The 15,151-nt window shown below is 44.4% G+C and overlaps 1 protein-coding gene across 1 annotated transcript in view; it reads right to left on the minus strand.

The window, feature by feature from the left end:
• Positions 1-14,813, minus strand: part of NTMT2 (N-terminal Xaa-Pro-Lys N-methyltransferase 2) — a 32,098-nt gene extending 17,285 nt beyond the window's left edge. Inside the window, exons 1-2 of the mRNA XM_053246269.1 lie at positions 14,193-14,813; positions 6,488-6,663 (exon numbers count right to left, since the gene is read on the minus strand). Of these exons, the coding sequence (XP_053102244.1) occupies positions 6,488-6,663; positions 14,193-14,355 (339 nt within the window). The 5' untranslated portion in view covers positions 14,356-14,813. The remainder of the gene's footprint in view (positions 1-6,487; positions 6,664-14,192) is intronic.
• Between the last annotated feature and the right edge of the window lie 338 nt (positions 14,814-15,151).

Raw genomic sequence — 15,151 nt, forward strand, 5'->3', positions numbered from 1 at the left:
CAGAAGGCTGTGCCCACTGGTTAGGGGCGTGCACGGAACCAGCTTTCCCGGTTCGGTTCGAGTCCAGACCAGACCAGACTCGAACCAGACCGGCTAAGTCTGGTCCAGCCCCCATCAAAACCACCCCCAGTCTGGTCTGGGTCCAGACAGTTCACAGATTTAATTTTTTTTTAAGAATGTAAAAGTACCTCTAGCCCCTTTGGGGGGCTCCCTGTATACTGCAGGGTGGGAGTCCATGGGGGTTCCACTTCCCCTGCCGGCCTCTGAAATCACCGCCGCGGCCTGGGAAACCAAAATGGCCACTGTGCATGTGCAAATGGCCTCTATGAGGCCATGGGCCATGCCAGGCCTCACAGAGGCCATTTATTCATGCACGGCAGCGGCCAAAATGGCTGCCACCGCTTACTACAGATGCCCAAACAGCCAGAAATGATCAGTTTCCTGGGCTGTGGTAGTGATTTCAGAGGCCGGCTGGGAGAAGGGGAACTCTCGCGGACCCACCCACCCCGCGGCATACAGGAAGCCCCCCGAAGGGGATAAAGGTACTTTTACATTCATTTAAAAAAAAAAAATTAAAAATCCACAAACTGTCCAGAGGTTCGGTTCCAGTCTGGACAGAACCGGGGTGGGGTTCAGTTTGATCCTGAACCCCCAGACTGAATCTCTGGACCACCAGAACGGTCCACATATCTCTACAACTGGTCAAAGAGTCCAAAGAAAGATAGCATACACCAGGGAAGAGATTCAGCGTATAGGTGCTTATATGCCAGATGGGCGAGCTGGAGTGCTTGGTTGCTAACACAGAAATAGATATAGAGGGCATAACAGAAACATGATGGAACAGTGAGAACAAGTGGGACACTGTTACCCCTGGATATAAACTCTATAGAAAGGACAGGGAGGGGTGCCTTGGTGGTGGAGTGGCACTGTATGTTTAAGAAGGGATAGAATCTAACAAGGTAGAAAACCTAGGTGGACCAGAGTCCTCCACAGAAACCCTGTGGGTAACAATACAAGGCCTGAAAGGAAATGTGTTACTGGGGATGTGCTATCACCCTCTGTATCAAAACGCTGACAGTGACTGGGAGTTGCAGGAGGAAATCAGGGAGGCGTCAAGGAGAGCAGGGCTGTAATAATGGGTGACTTCAATTACCCACACATAGACTGGCTAAATTCACAGTCAGGTAATGACAAAGAGGTCAAATTTCTAGATACGCTGAATGACTGGGGGACCAACCAGAGAGAAGGCAACCTTGGAAATAACCCTGAGTGGCACCCAGGAACTGGTGCGTAATGTCAGGGTCATCAACCCTTTAGGGAACAGTTACTATAGTGCGATCAAATCCAGCATACATGTGGGGAGAGAATCACCATGGAAGTCTAACACAGAAACTTTGAATTTCAGAAAAGGAAACTTCTCCAAAATGAGGAGCATGGTGAAAAGAAAACTGAAAGGGGAAATCAGGAGAGTCACTTCGCTCCAGAATGCATGGAGTTTACTCAAAACGACAATACTAGAAGCCCAGTTAGATTGTATACCCAAAAGGAGGAAAGGTACCACTAAGTCCAGGAGGATGCCAGCATGGATAACAGGTAAAGTCAAGGAAGCCATAAAAGGGAAGAAGACTTCCTTCCAAAATTGGAAGGCCTGTCCAAATGAAAAGAACAAAAAGGAACACAAACTATGGCAAAAGAAATGCAAGGTGACAATAAGGGAAGTGAAAAGAGAATTTGAGGAACATTTAGCTAAAAGCATCAAGGGGAATAACAAAAACTTCTTTAAATACATCAGATGCAGGAAACCTTCCAGGGAGGCAGTTGGACCATTAGATGATGAGGGAGTGAAAAGGATTATTAAGGAGGATATGGAGGTTGCAGAGAAGCTAAATGAGTTCTTTGCGACCATCTTTACAGCAGAGGATACTGAACATATACCTGTTCCTGAACCAGGCTTTTGGAGGATGGAGGCTAAAGAACTGAGTCAGATAGAAGTGACAAGATATGATGTTCTAAACTGTCTGGAAAAACGGAAAACTAGCAGATCACCAGGGCCAGATGGCATCCATCCAAGAGTCCTTAAAGAACTCAAATGTGATATTGCCGACCTCCTTGCTAATATATATAACTTCAATCAGGCTCTATACTAGAGGAATGGAAAGTAGCAAATGTAACACCAATTTTCAAAAAGGGATCCGGGGCAATCTGGGAAATTACAGGAAATTAACATCTGTTCTAGGCAAATTGATGGAAAGCATACTCAAGGATAAAATTGTAAAGCACATAGAACAACAGGCGCTGCTGGGGTAGAACCAGCATGGCTTCTGCAAAGGTAAATCTTGACTTACGAACCTTTTGGAGTTCTTTGAGTGTGTCAACAAGTGTGCAGATAAAGGTGATCCAGTTGACATAGTATATCTGGACTTCTAGAAAGCTTGTGATAAAGTACCTCATCAAAGACTCCTGAGAAAACTTAGTGGTTATGGGATAAGGAGACAAGTACGTGTGTGGATTAGGGGTGTGCATGTAACCAGCTAGTCCAGTTCGTTTCGAGTGCAAGTTGTACTCGAACCTGACCGGGCCAGTTTGGTCCGGCCTCCATCAAACCCCCCACTGGTTTGGTTCGGTCCAGGGGGCATTCGCGAATTATTGTTGTTTAAAAAAATTAAATAAAACTTTAAAGTACTTGTAGCCCCTTCGAGGGGGCTTCCTAAAGGCTCTGTGTGTGTGTGTGTGTGCGAAGGTTTCCCCTCCCCCCGCCGGCCTCATTTATCACCGCCGCAGCCCATAAAATCTTCATTTTTTGCCCATTCTGGCCTCTATAAATCAGCATGGTGGCCATTTTGCCTGCCACCTCGCATGCTAATGGCCTTTGTGAGGCCTGGCATGGCCCAGGGCCTTGCAGAGGTCATTTGAGCATGCGTGGAAAATTTAAAAAAATGGCTGCTACACACGCTCAAATGACCTCTGTGATGCCCTGGGCCATGCCAGGCCCCTCAGAGGCCATTTGAGCATGCGTGGCAGCAGGCAAAATGGCTCTCATGCCGATTTACAAAGGCCCAAAGGTTTTATGGGCCGCGGTGGTGATAAACCACCCACAGCCTTTAGGAAGCCCCCCCAAATGGGCTACAGGTACAAAAAATGTTTTGTTTAAAAAAAAAAACGCGAACTGGTGTGGGGGTTCAGTTCTGGTCTGGATGGAACTATTGTGTGTGTTTCAGCTCGACTCCAAACCCCCGAACCAGTTTGCACATCCCTAGTGTGGATTGCTAACTGGTTGAAGGACAGGAAACAGAGGGTAGGGATAAATGGAGAGTTTTCACAATGGAGAGAAGTAAGAAGTGGGATCCCCCAGGGATTTGTACTGGGACAGGTGCTTTTTAATTTATTCATAAATGATCTAGAAGTAGGGGTAAGCAGCGAGGTAGCCAAATTTGCAGATGACACCAAACTGTTTAGGATAGTGAAATCCAAAACAGATTTTGAGGAGCTCCAAAAGGATCTCTCCAAACTGAGGGAGTGGGCAACAAAATGGCAAATGCAGTTCAATGTTGGCAAGTGTAAAGTGATGCACATTGGGATGAAAAACCCCAACTTAAAGTATATGCTGATGGAATCTGAGCTGTCGGTGACTGATCAAGAGAGGGATCTTGGGGTCGTGGTGGACAGCTCGTTGAAAAGTGTTGACTCAATGTGTGGCAGCTGTAAAAAAAAGGCCAATTCCATGCTAGGGAACATTAGGAAGGGGGCTGAAAATATAACTGCTAATATTATAATGCTCTTATACAAACTATGGTGTGGCCACACTTGGAGTACTGCGTACAATTATGGTCATCACACCTAAAGAAGGACATTGTGTTTATTTATATTTATTATTTATTTATTTGATTTATATACCGCCCTTCCAAAATGGCTCAGGGTGGTTTACAATTAAAACAAACCACTAAAACAATAAAGACAATAAAACAATAAATTGTAGAATTGGGAAAGGTGCAGAAGAGGGCAACCAAGATTATCAGGATCTTAGAGCGCCTTTCTATGGGGCTATTTAGTTTAGAAAAAGGACAACTGAGGGGAGGCATGATAGAGGTCTTTAAAATCATGGAGAAAGTGGATAGAGAGAAATTCTTCTCCCTCTCACATAACACTAGAACCAGGGGTCATCCCATTAAATTGATTGCCAGGTAATTTAGGACCAACAAACGGAAGTACTTTTTCACACAATGCATAATCAACTTGTAGAATTCTCTGCCACAAGATGTGGTGACAGCCAACAACCAGCTGGATGGCTTTAAGAGGGCTTTGGATAACTTCATGGAGGAGAGGTCTATCATTGGCTGCTAGTTGGAAGGCTATAGGCCACGTCCAGCCTCAAAGTCAGGATGCCTCTGAGTACCAGCTGCAGGGGAGTAACAGCAGGAGAGAGGGCATGCCCTCAACTCCTGCCTGTAGGCTTCCAGCGGCATCTGGTGGACCACTGTGTGAAACAGGATGCTGGACTAGATGGGCTTCCTTGGGCCTGATCCAGCAGGGCTGTTCTTATGTTCAGAGGCTCCCCAGTGATGAGAGTTGGATGCAGAGAACCTACAGTCAATGCCTGGGCGGTTGAGACAACCTTCCAGTTTGATATCAGACCTGATTCAATGAGCTGTTTTTAACATTTAAGGCCTTTAATGGTCCCAGCATGATCTAGGGAATGGCTTCTCCCACATGACCCATATACCTCCATCCCCAATAAATCATTTGGTGAACCCCTGCTCTGTGTTCCAACTCTCAGAGAAGTGTGCTCTGTAGCTGCTGGGAACAAGAGAAGAGTCACCATAACTGGAGATGGGAGGTAGGTGATCTGGGGACTTCTTTTTTTAATTTTAGGCATCTAGAGAAGACTTTTTTATTTTGGCAGACAGTTGGAGAGGTTAATCTCTCTCCCTCTCCCTCTTTTTGTTGTGCTAAAAATTGCTTGTAGGTTTAATGCCCTGCATCAGCACATGCGTGGCAGTAGCACTCACCCCATCAGTGCATGGGCTGATGGGAGGAGTGCCCCCGCAGCAGCAGGAAGCTGCGTGGAGTGGTGGTGGAGCAGGTACGGACCTGCTGTTCTCCCTTTTAAAGGTGCTGGTTGCTGACCCTCCGAAACGTTTTGGATTTGAAACACTGCACGAACTGAGTTTCATATACAACCTATTCTGCGGTGTATTTCTAATAGATTTAAAAATCTGATTACATATTGATTTTAAATTTTATTTAATGTCTTTTATTGGCATTGTATTTTGCCTTTGGGCCTAATTTTTAACAGAAAAGCAATTAAGAAATGCAATAAAACACATAAATAAATTAACAGCCTTTCTGAGATATGTTTTCCAGGTTTGGTTAACTTTTTATTTACTTGATTCTTGGGCTGAGCAGCCATTTTAAAGAGCCCCCACCTCCACCCCCCCGTGAAAGGCCTATTATTTCTTTTTAAAACTAAAAGAATACGACAGAAACACAAAGAAATACAGCTCTGCCAATGAAGCCAAATTAGATTATCGCATCCTTGCACCTCTCATGATGGAAGGCATAAGAAATGCACCAAAGTGTATAACTTCAAGGGCTCCCAAGGTGTGAGGCATATGTGTGTTTGTAGCCATTAAGCCCAGGGGGAAGTGCAATCTCTTTGAGCCTCTGAGAAAAAGAGATAAAGAGTTGTTCCAGATTATAATGTCTAAGTGCAATAAATGTTACTTTGTTGCAAGGGGTTATTTGCCAATTCTACCTCTTTCCTTGAAGGAACCAGCATCAGCATGTGTTAAGAATGGTTGTGTATCCTTAAAGGCACTGTTGCTGAAATCCCAAGTTCTAACTGCTCGTGCACATTGCTCCTTCTCAAGAGGTCATTGTGCAAAATAAACCTGCTGCTACTGCTACTGGCCATCATGTATGTCCAGATTTACCCCCGCCCCCCCGCCATACACAAAACATTCAATGGTTGAATCGAGCTTTATTGTGTTAGGCTATAGGCAGAGGGCCAGCGAGAAGCTGCAGCAGTGCAGTTTGCCTGGACTTATGCCCTCCTCACTAAGCTTCTGAGCAAGAGAACAATTTATAATTTGTATTATTTTAATAATTGTCTATATGCTACATAGTGTTTGTCCATTTTGTGCTACAGGTTGCTCACAGGACAGGTGTCCCTATTATCTCGGCCTAATAGTTACACAACTACCAAGATCAATAGTTTTCCTTCCAATGCAGAAAACTTGCAATTTCCTAACCCTAAGCCAGTATGTATATTGCATTTATGATGTGGCTGAATGATTCCCACCAGCACAGACTGGATTTAGAGCTATAGTTTTCTTCATGAACATCTGAAATGTGAGAATTTTCCTTCAGAAATGTTTCAAAGTTCAACACATAAGAATGTGTTCTCTGCATGGCTCTTGTTCAAAATGGAGGCATAATCAAAAATCCAGAGTATAACCATATATGTGAATTGCAAAGGCAGACAACTCACCCCTACAAAATTCCTAAGGAATTCCCTGGAGGACTCGATATCTGTGCTGGACAACTCAATGAAATCTCCCATCATACCCTCTTCTGACGCTGGCACCTCCCTGTAGAAATGTTTGGCTCTGGCATAGAATTGAATTTCTCCATTGATGACTTCACTTGTCAGAGCATAAAGTTTTACTGCAAAAAAGACAAGAGTAATAATTGATGACAGACTTTGCTAGTTGTACAAACTGCTTGCATTTTAAAGTTTTATCTCTAGTTAGGGAACAGATAAAGAAAGGGAATCATTGGTCTAAAACATGGAAGCCTGGAAAAAGAAGGGATGTGGGACAGATAACTTGCTCTGCATTTGAGTGGGGTGAAGGAAAATGAGAGGCAGTACACAGCTTGGTGGGTCTGAGTGTGAATAAAGCGAAAGTACAAGATTTCTTTAAAAGTACAGTTGAATTTATTTATGGAAGTCAGAGTTTAAGTGCCATTAGAACTGCCTTTGTTCAGGACCTTACCTGAGATATAGCTATTCCATATCCCTCTCTGCCCTTGGATACTGAAAAGACCTCTAGTCCTGGGTTAAAGAGATTGAGGAGCACAAAGCTGGGCAATGACGACTCTATTTTCGACAATCAGGAAAATTCACTGGGATGAAGGGCAATGAGAGCAGCTTCAATGACCTCTTAAAAACCAGATGTGAAGGGAATAGAAGCAGCCTTTACATTGCATTGTTTGCTTTTTCTAAGCTGCCTTGAGGATCCTTCTGGATTGAAAGTCAGAATCCAGAAACATAAGGAGAAGCAGCTTCCTACACTACCTGGCCTATGAAATTTTCTGCCCAGGAGGGTCCTCATCTGTTCAACCCATCCCTAAAAGATGGAGACAGGCACATGTCTCAGAGGGGGAAAGGAACAAGAAGAAGCAGGAAACCAGCATATGAGGGACCACCCCCACAGCCTGGACTTTTTCTAGCTCAGAGGGAATTAATTATCTTAGGAACAGAAAAACTCTGATTTCTGTCATTCAGTGGGAGTGAATGCTGCTGTAACAGAGATGACTTCAAGGGATAGTGGATGCTCCCCCCTAAATATTCCCCATTCTCCCTTTGCTCCCACACCCACCAAACTGGAACTTTACAGCAAAGCATCAGACAATACAGTAATCATATGTGATGGTTCTATAGTTTGAATTAATTATTTTTAAAAGCCTCTGTTGTTTAAAGAAGCCTTACTCATTCCTTTACCCCACAACAATCAGACAAAGCCAGTGCAGGTAGGTACGAGGTACCTCCCAGGAGCCAGGCCAACCCCTTAGCTTCCTTCCTGGCCAGGAACAGGGCCGGGCGGGATGAGACTATGTGTGCAGGGCATCTCCCTTGCAGATTTCAGCTGGCCTGGTACTGACTTCTCTCCCTACCCCAGTCTTTCCTGCCACTGCGACTGTCCTTTGCCATTGGACAGGAAGAGAAAACTAGCCGGGAAAGCAGGCTGGGAGGTTTGGCCTAATCCAAAGAAACAGTAAAGACATTCACCCAATCCTGATTCTGGGGCAGGAAGGGTTGGGGGGTGGGGAGGCAGGATTGCACCTACCCCCCCCCAATGATCCTTGCCTTTTCTTTGGCAATGCCACTTGTGTGCCCATACAAGCCGTGCTGCAGGGAGTGGCGTGGCCATCTGGAGACAGAGGAAATGAAGAAAATCCCAGCCTCCAGAAATCCCATACTGCAGTGTGTGAGGAGTGCTATGCATTGGGGGATTTCCCCACTTCCAGAGCTATAGCTGCCCAGCTCGATGAACACTTGCTCTCATTCTTCTACTTCAGTATTAGCCCAGGTTAAAAGCTTTGGCCCAATTGCGGCGTTCCACACTAGCAGCGCTACCTGGGTTGTGTTGTGTAAGCCCAGGTAAGACTGCTTACGTGAACAGCCTTAGTATTTTCTCAGTGGAATCTGTCCCATTTTCTGAATACATTTGAAAATGACAAGCAAGCTTCACCAATAAGGTAAACTAACTAAGAACATTAATTACCCTCTGTAAGTCATAGCAAAATCCTTACTCCTCTAGTAACATTTTTTGCCACCCCACTGCTCCCCAAAACTAGTTGTTCTAGAGTTGCACCAGTGCTGTAATCATTGTTTGGTTAGAAAGGGTTTAACCAATGAAAACTGATAAATTGGTCTAATGAGGGAGAAAACTGAACTCCCATAAAAGAAGAGCCTGCAAACATATGAGTTATCTCCCTTGACACGAATACATTCCCTCTTCATGTATCCATGTGACCTGCACATTTACATGTGAATCAAAAAATGAAACTGTCCCATCTTATATGATGTTTTCACAGGAGAAAGCGGTGCTGCTTTCTGTATCGTTATTGTAAAATGTACGCTGACTAGAATATACAGTCACAATATCGTCTACATTTCTCCTGCATTAACAGTCACAAATGTGATACATATACTGCAAGAGAGGCTTGCTTTTAATTTGTTCATATGATAGAACAGCCTTTTTGTTAGCACACGAACAACCTTAGGAACTCCAAGCAGGGTATAAGAGGAATTGCATACTGTAAATGAACCAAGTGAAACATTTGTTAATTGTGGCAGGTCCAGAAATGTGGGCCTGCCTGTTTTGTCATCAAGATGGCATCCCGTTGCAAGCAGCAAGAATATGCAATGGGGATAATTTGCAGCAGAGCAGACTGCAAGAATGGAGCTCTTAGGTTTCATCTAAACAGCATGCCAAAGTGATTGCTCCATCCAACAAAAGCAGTGTTCACAACCCTCCTTGTCATCACCTGCTTAAGACAACTGTGGAGCGGATGCTATTAAACCTTTAATCCATTACACATTTAGGTTATGCCTGAGAGATGGATACTGGAAGTGAGCACGGAGCTCAGTAAGGGTCAGACCTGGATTTTTTTTTTTTTTACACCCCCTGCTGATTTATTTTCACCTATTCTGTGTAGAAAGATTTTGCAAAATTGAAACAAATGCTGAAAGGTTGTAGTAACTGGGCAGTAAGGGTCCAGGGTTACTGGAGGAAAGAAATAACAGCTGGAGTATTTCATCTTGATCACACATATCTTTCCAGTATAGTGGAATACTTAAGAAGTTTATAACCTGCATCATTCATAGCTATAAAACCACTACAGGCTAAAGAAAGATTACAGTGATATTAAAAAAGGCATCAGTACCTCAGTGTGTGCAGCGGGGAAATGACTTGATTAGCAAGCCAGAGGTTGTCAGTTCGCATCCCTGCTGGTATGTTTTCTAGTCTATGGGAAACACCTATATTGGGCAGCAGCGATATAGGAGGATGCTGAAAGGCATAATTTCATACTGTGTGGGAAGAGGCTATGGTAAACCCCTCCTGTATTCTACCAAAGACAACCACAGGGCTCTGTGGTCACCAGGAGTCAACACTGATTCGATGGCACATTTTACCTTTACCTCAGCATAACTACTCATTCCTTTCATTCCTCTCTTGCCTTTAGTCAAACAGGTTTTACAGATTTTTAAGAACTAGCAAAACTCTTCAGAATTTGTTTATGAAAATGACAGTGGGGTGAGTGTGCTCATTGTGAGTAATGATGATGGTGTATTCTGTCTTCAGTTCTTGGAGGGTGAACGCAGAGAGAGCATTCTAAAAATAGATACTGCACACTTCTCACCCAGATGTGCAGTACATAACAGGACACCAAATGGTAAATTGGCAAACTGCTTCTAGTGCCCAAGAAGGTGCATCAGTTCAGTCTTGTACAATCCCACCTGTACTTGATGGGTTGCCTATCTATCTATCTATCTATCTATCTATCTATCTATCTATCTATCTATCTATCTGCCCTGGAGGTGCACCAGTTCCTGTCTTTCCCCCTTCCTGGCTTGCCACAGGATTCCCTTTTGCTCCCCTCCCCCCACAATAAGCAGTTCCCTTGTTTTGTCACTCCAGAGGATCTCCTCCCCATTCCCCCTTTTAAAAAAAAATCCCAGTTAATGTTTGCAGAAGACTGGAATGATGCAAGACAAAGTTAGATTTTTGTTTTGGAGTGGCACTTCCCCCTGCTGGCGGATTAGCGCACAGCAGCTGAGAAGTTAAAAAAAAACCAATGTCACACCCTGCCCCCCACCCCCGCAACTCCATTGGCCCAAATGGATCATGTGGAGAGGCAGATAAATGTGTTTCAAGGAGAATATGGACAGTCCTGCCTTGAAAACATGTTGCAACGGATGGAAAATATGAATGGCCACCAGCCTACAATGAGGCACTGAATAAGGCTTTACTCTTGGTTTTAAAGCATTGCACTATTCCATCACACTTTGCAATGCTTTACCCGTTGCAAATCTCATAGTCTCTGGAAAACGCCCAGGAGAACTTCTGCTAGTCAGTGTAGACAATACTTACCTGCCTTGATGGACTGATGATTTGAGCTTACTATTGGAAAGGACTGGAAACAGGGACATAGATAGGAAGCTGCCTTACACCGAGTCAGGCCATTGGTCCTTCTAGTTCAGCACTGTCTACACTGACTGGCAGCAGCTCTCTAAGGTCTCAGGCAAGAGTCTTTCCCAGCCCTACCTGGAGACGCCAGCAATTGCACCTGGGAGCTTCTACATGCAAAAGCAGATGCTCTGCCATTAAAAGCTTTCCACAACCACTTTTCCCCAAAGCTCACCCAGAAAAGGTGGGTGAGTGGGGTGGGGGGAGTGTGAGGTAGGGGAGCAGTGGCAAACCTATGAATCCACTCACACCACTCCTGAAGTGCTATGACTGAGGACCAAACTAGACATGACTTGGGAGCTGAATTTAGAGTTCCCGATGGCCTTCTTTTCTTAACAAGCATCTGCAGCCCCACCCTCCAACCCCACATATGGTTTGGGGCTGTGGAATGAGTGAAGGCAGTTTAACCCTTTGCATATGGCCAATTCCAACAGAAGTCCCTCCCCCAGAAGCTGTAAGTTTGCACCTGTAAGTTTATCCCCTTCATGACTGATAGCAGCTTTGCAGTGGTAGTTTAAGTCAGACAATCAGCATGGGGATGCAGCATTTTACACCCTTTCCTCCCACATCACTTCATACTTCAGCAACTATTGTCCATCTCCAGTCCAGGTTTATATACCCGTAGAGTACTCTAGTGTCTGTTTAAACGACTGGGTGTTTGCAGTTTCTTCCTCTTCCACTTCATGAAAATTGCAACTTAGATCCCTTCATACCGGGAAGCAGCTCTTTAACACATCTGTGGCAGCTATTGCAATCAAGCCTTGTGACATTCAACTTCAGAAGATGTTGCTCCCTCCCTAAACATTTTTATGAGGATCCATTTATCCTGTCATTCTGACTGATGAACCTTAATGTCTGCACGGGCAGATACAGCTTGCAATATGCTACACAACAATGGTGCTATGGCCCTTTATAAACAGGGACCCAAAACAGGAGATTTGTCCTGGCTGTGGATGCTGCAAGGAACATTCCTGGGCAGTGCTATGGCATGCATCAGCACCATTAGCCATTGTCTCCCAGAAGCACCGTAGCGGCACATGTGGACTGGCCATTCCATCCATGGTTCACCCCAGGCCCTGTTCACACAAGCACCACGGTTATGGCATCACGGTTATGGTGCTTCCCTGTTCACACAAACCCTGCTGTAGGTGTGAGCAGGTGACAGGTCATGGTGGGGTTCCAACCCGTTTGTGCCATTATACATGGTTACAGCAACACTTTTAAAAACATCTGAATAGGGCTACAAATGCTGCTGTAACCTTGAACAGCATGGTGGAGGGGGCGAGTGATGCATCGGGGCAGGACTTCTGATGCTGAAAGCATGTAAAGTTGTGCCGTTAAGTTGGTGTCAACTCCTGGCACCCACAGAGCCCTGTGGTTGTCTTTGGTAGAATACAGGAGGGCTTTACCATGGCCATATCCAGTATGAGATGATGCCTTTCAGCACCTACAGCACTTTTTTAAAAAAAGGTCTGAATGTGGCTTTTATATTGTCAGTTTCCACTCTTATGGAGCAAGAATGATTACTTCAGGATTCAAAACTCACTACATATTCAATAATCCATATGATGAGGGTCCAAAGACCCAAACATCCTCAGGGTCATATGAAGTAGTCCTCAAGAAGTCAGTGACACTCTTGGTCACTGACTTCTCAGAAGCCTTTCAAGTATGCTCAGAAGTCTTTCAAGTATGAAAATGGGCAGGAACTGATCCCTCTTCCAGCATTTCAATTCTGTTTTCTTCTTGGCATTAGTCTCCCTCTGGCTTTTCACTCAAGGCTATTACACATAACCCTCCAGCATAACCTTCAGCTAGAAAGGTGGTGTGCAAGAGAGGAAAGCAGACCAGCAGGGAAAGGAATAGTTGGTCACGTCTCAGTGATCAGTGCTGGGGATCCAAAGGGCTGGCTTTCATTCATCTGAAAGCCAAGCCAAGTTGTTAAATGCATTATTGTCTAGCCAGGGATTTGTTTTAAAGCAGAAACAGCCACTGTGGAGATACTTGATCTGGATCAGAACCACAGTGTGAAGGGAGGAGATGCTTAACTCTTTACTTCTATGGTGTTTCCCTACCAAAATGCCCCCAAGGCATACTATGAGCCCCCAAAGTTCCATTTGTAATCTGTAATCATGCTATTAACTAGTCAGTGGCATTGACTAATGGTGGCTACTGTTACTGATCAGTGATGAAGTGAACTCTAGTCCATTAAAGTTTGTTCTGAAATAAATGTGTTAGACTTTGAGATATCACAAGGTTCTTAATTATGCTTAAATATTCAGAGATATATTATCCAGACTTTTTGTATTTTTGAAAGGGATTTGCCCTCAGTCATCCCAGTTGAGATGACTGTAGGTTGGTACTTCAAGAGCAAATAAATTAACTTTGTGTTTGTGCAGAAAGGTTTATTTATTTGAGATTTTATCGGTGCATTTATCTGTTGGAACAGTATGCAAAGCAGCTTACAAAAGACAAACAGTAAAAGCAAGAGTAAAGCCAGCAGCAGATACAAGCAGCAATTTAAAATGCAACATAGAGAGGATCAATAAAACCCTTGGAAAATCAATGTACAATCAATACAGCAGTAGTATCAAACTGTAACCAGAAAAACTGTGAAAATCCCCAGAGCACAGGCAAGCTTTAATGTGTCTTCTAAATAACAAAAGTGTTGGCACTTCCTAGGAAGGGAGGTCATTCTGCAGACAACTGGAAAGGTCCTCTCTCCTTGGTCATCACCCCACTTGACCTGGTTTGGCAGTGATGAAATCTGAAGATTGTGCCCTGAAATATCACTCCTCCTCTTTCCCACTTATTCACAATTCCTGCGCTTGGGGGAGACTCGTTTAGAGGTCTCAGTGCAACTTGGACATCCACAAGAAAAAAGCAGGAGACCAAAATATCTCTCTTCCATCCCACTTCCTTCCAGCTCCATTAGAGGCAGGGCTCTTATTAGCCCCATAACCTTTTTGTGGGCTCACCTAGAATGACTCCCGGATCTGCTTGAACATGCAACCGACTATAAATAAGAGTGTTTCTGAGCACATCAAGTACACTTCTCTCATGACTGAGAATGATTGCCATGTATCTTGGATGAGGATGGGGTTTCCAGGGCAAAGAGTGCCACTTTATGGAATCGTCAACCCCTGTGCCTATTTTCCTAAGCCAAGCCTTCCTATACCACATATCACCAATCCTACCCAGACAGATTTCCCACTTACTCACCCAGAGGCAGCTTCTCCAGCAAGTAAAGATAGCTCTGGAAAAAATCATTTCGAATTGCCTTGTGCAGGATAAAGGACATGCTGTGCCGACACAGCTCCCCGTCTGTTTTGTGCCAGCGCGATTTAAAAGCTAAATGGGCCCCCATATATTCCATGCTGCTCATAATTTTCTAGGGGAAGTTGCCTGGGTGGCACCCCAAGTGAGACCCATCTGTCCTCTCAAAGAGCAGGGGTAGTGTCATTTAAACCATGGCCATCTCTGTCATTCTATATTCGGGTGTGTGTCTGCCTGTGTCTCCTGACGCTTGCTCAGAATAATCTCTGAAGTGTCATGCTCCTAAGCTAGCAGGTGCTGGGAAGTGATAAAAAGCCAGATTGCTTAGACAGGGGAAAAGTATATCTGCTCTCAAAGATGCCACTTTAATTAGTGCTTAACATCTCATTAACTTCTTCTTGAAAGGGGCAGGAATATTGTCCAAGAGTTCCTCCCTCACCCTTTGGTTTTGCTGAAAGTACACACAGGTCACCCTTTAGGTCTCTGTCCTGCTCACAAATTACGGATGGCATGGGCCACACATATCTGTGTCTTACTGTGACCTCTGTGGTTAGCTGGGGGTACTTTCAAAATGTGTCATGAAACAACAACTAGGGCCTACTGAGATGAATTCTTAGTGGCTGACTACATGGCCAGTAACTCCTTTTCCTTGGGGCTTCAACAAAGCTTGAGTCTTCAGTCCATTAATGTTTGTATTCTATTTGAGCAGACATTTAGTGGGGATTTTTGCAACCACATTCTAAACATTTGTGGGCATATCTGCTTATACGACCACTGTATTGTGAAATACATCAGTGAAAATATCAGCATCATGTTCTGATTTGTAACATTATGCTGACACCGCTGTTGATAATTTCTCTTCCTGTGTTTTCTCGGCTGCTGCTGCTGCAATATAAATTGTAAGG

Source organism: Hemicordylus capensis, chromosome 4 (genome assembly GCF_027244095.1).
Source record: "Hemicordylus capensis ecotype Gifberg chromosome 4, rHemCap1.1.pri, whole genome shotgun sequence".
NCBI lineage: Eukaryota > Metazoa > Chordata > Lepidosauria > Squamata > Cordylidae > Hemicordylus > Hemicordylus capensis.